This window comes from Lampetra fluviatilis, chromosome 82, assembly GCF_964198595.1.
Source record: "Lampetra fluviatilis chromosome 82, kcLamFluv1.1, whole genome shotgun sequence".
Classification (NCBI taxonomy): Eukaryota; Metazoa; Chordata; class Hyperoartia; order Petromyzontiformes; family Petromyzontidae; genus Lampetra; species Lampetra fluviatilis.
In genome coordinates, this window is record NC_136356.1 from 27501 (window position 1) to 30000 (window position 2500).

The 2500-nt window shown below is 50.4% G+C and overlaps 1 protein-coding gene across 1 annotated transcript in view; it reads left to right on the plus strand.

Annotated features, from left to right (window-relative positions):
* LOC144953757 (histone-lysine N-methyltransferase 2A-like) overlaps nt 1–2500 on the plus strand; it is a 63050-nt gene that overhangs the window by 19718 nt on the left and 40832 nt on the right. Inside the window, exon 12 of the mRNA XM_078884350.1 lies at nt 1846–1959. Within this exon, the coding sequence (XP_078740476.1) occupies nt 1846–1959 (114 nt within the window). The remainder of the gene's footprint in view (nt 1–1845; nt 1960–2500) is intronic.

Genomic DNA, 2500 nt, shown 5'->3' on the forward strand with positions numbered 1-2500 from the left:
TGTGTCACTGTGTGTGTCACTGTGTGTGTGTGTGTGTCACTGTGTGTGTGTCACTGTGTGTGTCACTGTGTGTGTGTGTGTCACTGTGTGTGTGTGTGTCACTGTGTGTGTGTGTGTGTGTGTCACTGTGTGTGTGTGTGTCACTGTGTGTGTGTCACTGTGTGTGTGTCACTGTGTGTGTGTGTGTGTCTGTGTGTGTGTGTGTGTGTCACTGTGTGTGTGTCACTGTGTGTGTGTCACTGTGTGTGTGTCACTGTGTGTGTGTGTGTCACTGTGTGTGTGTCACTGTGTGTGTGTCACTGTGTGTGTGTCACTGTGTGTGTCACTGTGTGTGTGTGTCACTGTGTGTGTCACTGTGTGTCACTGTGTGTGTGTGTCTGTGTGTGTGTGTGTGTGTCACTGTGTGTGTGTCACTGTGTGTGTGTCTGTGTGTGTGTGTGTGTGTGTCACTGTGTGTGTGTCACTGTGTGTGTGTCACTGTGTGTGTGTCACTGTGTGTGTGTGTGTCACTGTGTGTGTGTGTGTCACTGTGTGTGTGTCACTGTGTGTGTGTCACTGTGTGTGTGTCACTGTGTGTGTGTCACTGTGTGTGTGTGTGTGTCACTGTGTGTGTGTCACTGTGTGTGTGTCACTGTGTGTGTGTGTGTGTGTCACTGTGTGTGTGCGTGTGTGTCACTGTGTGTGTGTGTCACTGTGTGTGTGTGTCACTGTGTGTGTGTGTCACTGTGTGTGTCACTGTGTGTGTGTGTGTCTGTGTGTGTGTGTGTGTCTGTGTGTCACTGTGTGTGTGTGTGTCACTGTGTGTGTGTGTGTCACTGTGTGTGTGTGTGTGTCTGTGTGTCACTGTGTGTGTGTGTGTCACTGTGTGTGTGTGTGTCACTGTGTGTGTGTGTGTGTCTGTGTGTCACTGTGTGTGTGTGTGTGTCTCTGTGTGTGTCACTGTGTGTGTGTGTGTGTCACTGTGTGTGTGTCACTGTGTGTGTCACTGTGTGTGTGTGTGTGTCACTGTGTGTGTGTGTGTGTCACTGTGTGTGTGTCACTGTGTGTGTGTCACTGTGTGTGTGTCACTGTGTGTGTGTGTGTCACTGTGTGTGTGTGTGTGTGTCACTGTGTGTGTGTGTGTCACTGTGTGTGTGTCACTGTGTGTGTGTCACTGTGTGTGTGTGTGTGTCACTGTGTGTGTGTCACTGTGTGTGTGTCACTGTGTGTGTGTCACTGTGTGTGTGTGTGTCACTGTGTGTGTGTCACTGTGTGTGTGTGTGTCACTGTGTGTGTGTCACTGTGTGTGTGTCACTGTGTGTGTGTCACTGTGTGTGTGTGTCACTGTGTGTGTGTGTGTGTCACTGTGTGTGTGTGTGTGTCACTGTGTGTGTGTGTCACTGTGTGTCTGTGTGTGTGTGTGTGTGTCACTGTGTGTGTGTCACTGTGTGTGTGTCACTGTGTGTGTCACTGTGTGTGTGTGTGTCACTGTGTGTGTGTGTGTCACTGTGTGTGTGTCACTGTGTGTGTGTGTGTCACTGTTTGTGTGTCACTGTGTGTGTGTGTGTCACTGTGTGTGTGTCACTGTGTGTGTGTCACTGTGTGTGTGTCACTGTGTGTGTGTCACTGTGTGTGTGTGTGTGTCACTGTGTGTGTGTCACTGTGTGTGTGTGTGTGTCACTGTGTGTGTGTGTGTGTCACTGTGTGTGTGTCACTGTGTGTGTGTGTGTGTGTCACTGTGTGTGTGTGTGTGTCACTGTGTGTGTGTCACTGTGTGTGTGTCACTGTGTGTGTGTGTCACTGTGTGTGTGTGTGTGTCACTGTGTGTGTTTCACTGTGTGTGTGTCACTGTGTGTGTGTGTGCAGGTAACCGCTGCCAGGTGTGTAAGAGCTCGTGGAGTGAGGAGGCTGCGGAGGGCAAGGTGATGGAGTGCTCCTCGTGCCGCCTGTGGGTTCACTCTGTGTGTGCCGGGCTTGACGGTACTACACACACACACACACCTACACACACACACACACCTACACACACACACACACACCTACACACACACACCTACACACACACACACACCTACACACACACACACACCTACACACACACACACCTACACACACACACACACACACCTACATACACACACACCTACATACATACCTACACACACACACACCTACACACACACACACACCTACACACACACACACACACACCTACACACACACACACACACACCTACACACACACACACACACACCTACACACACACACACACGGACACACAGACACACACACACACACAGACACACACACACACCTACACACACACACACACCTACACACACACACCTACACACACACACACACCTACACACACACACACACCTACACACACACACATACACACACACACCTACACACCTACACACACACACACATACACACACACATACACCTACACACACACACCTACACACACACACCTACACACACACACACACCTACACACACACACACACCTAC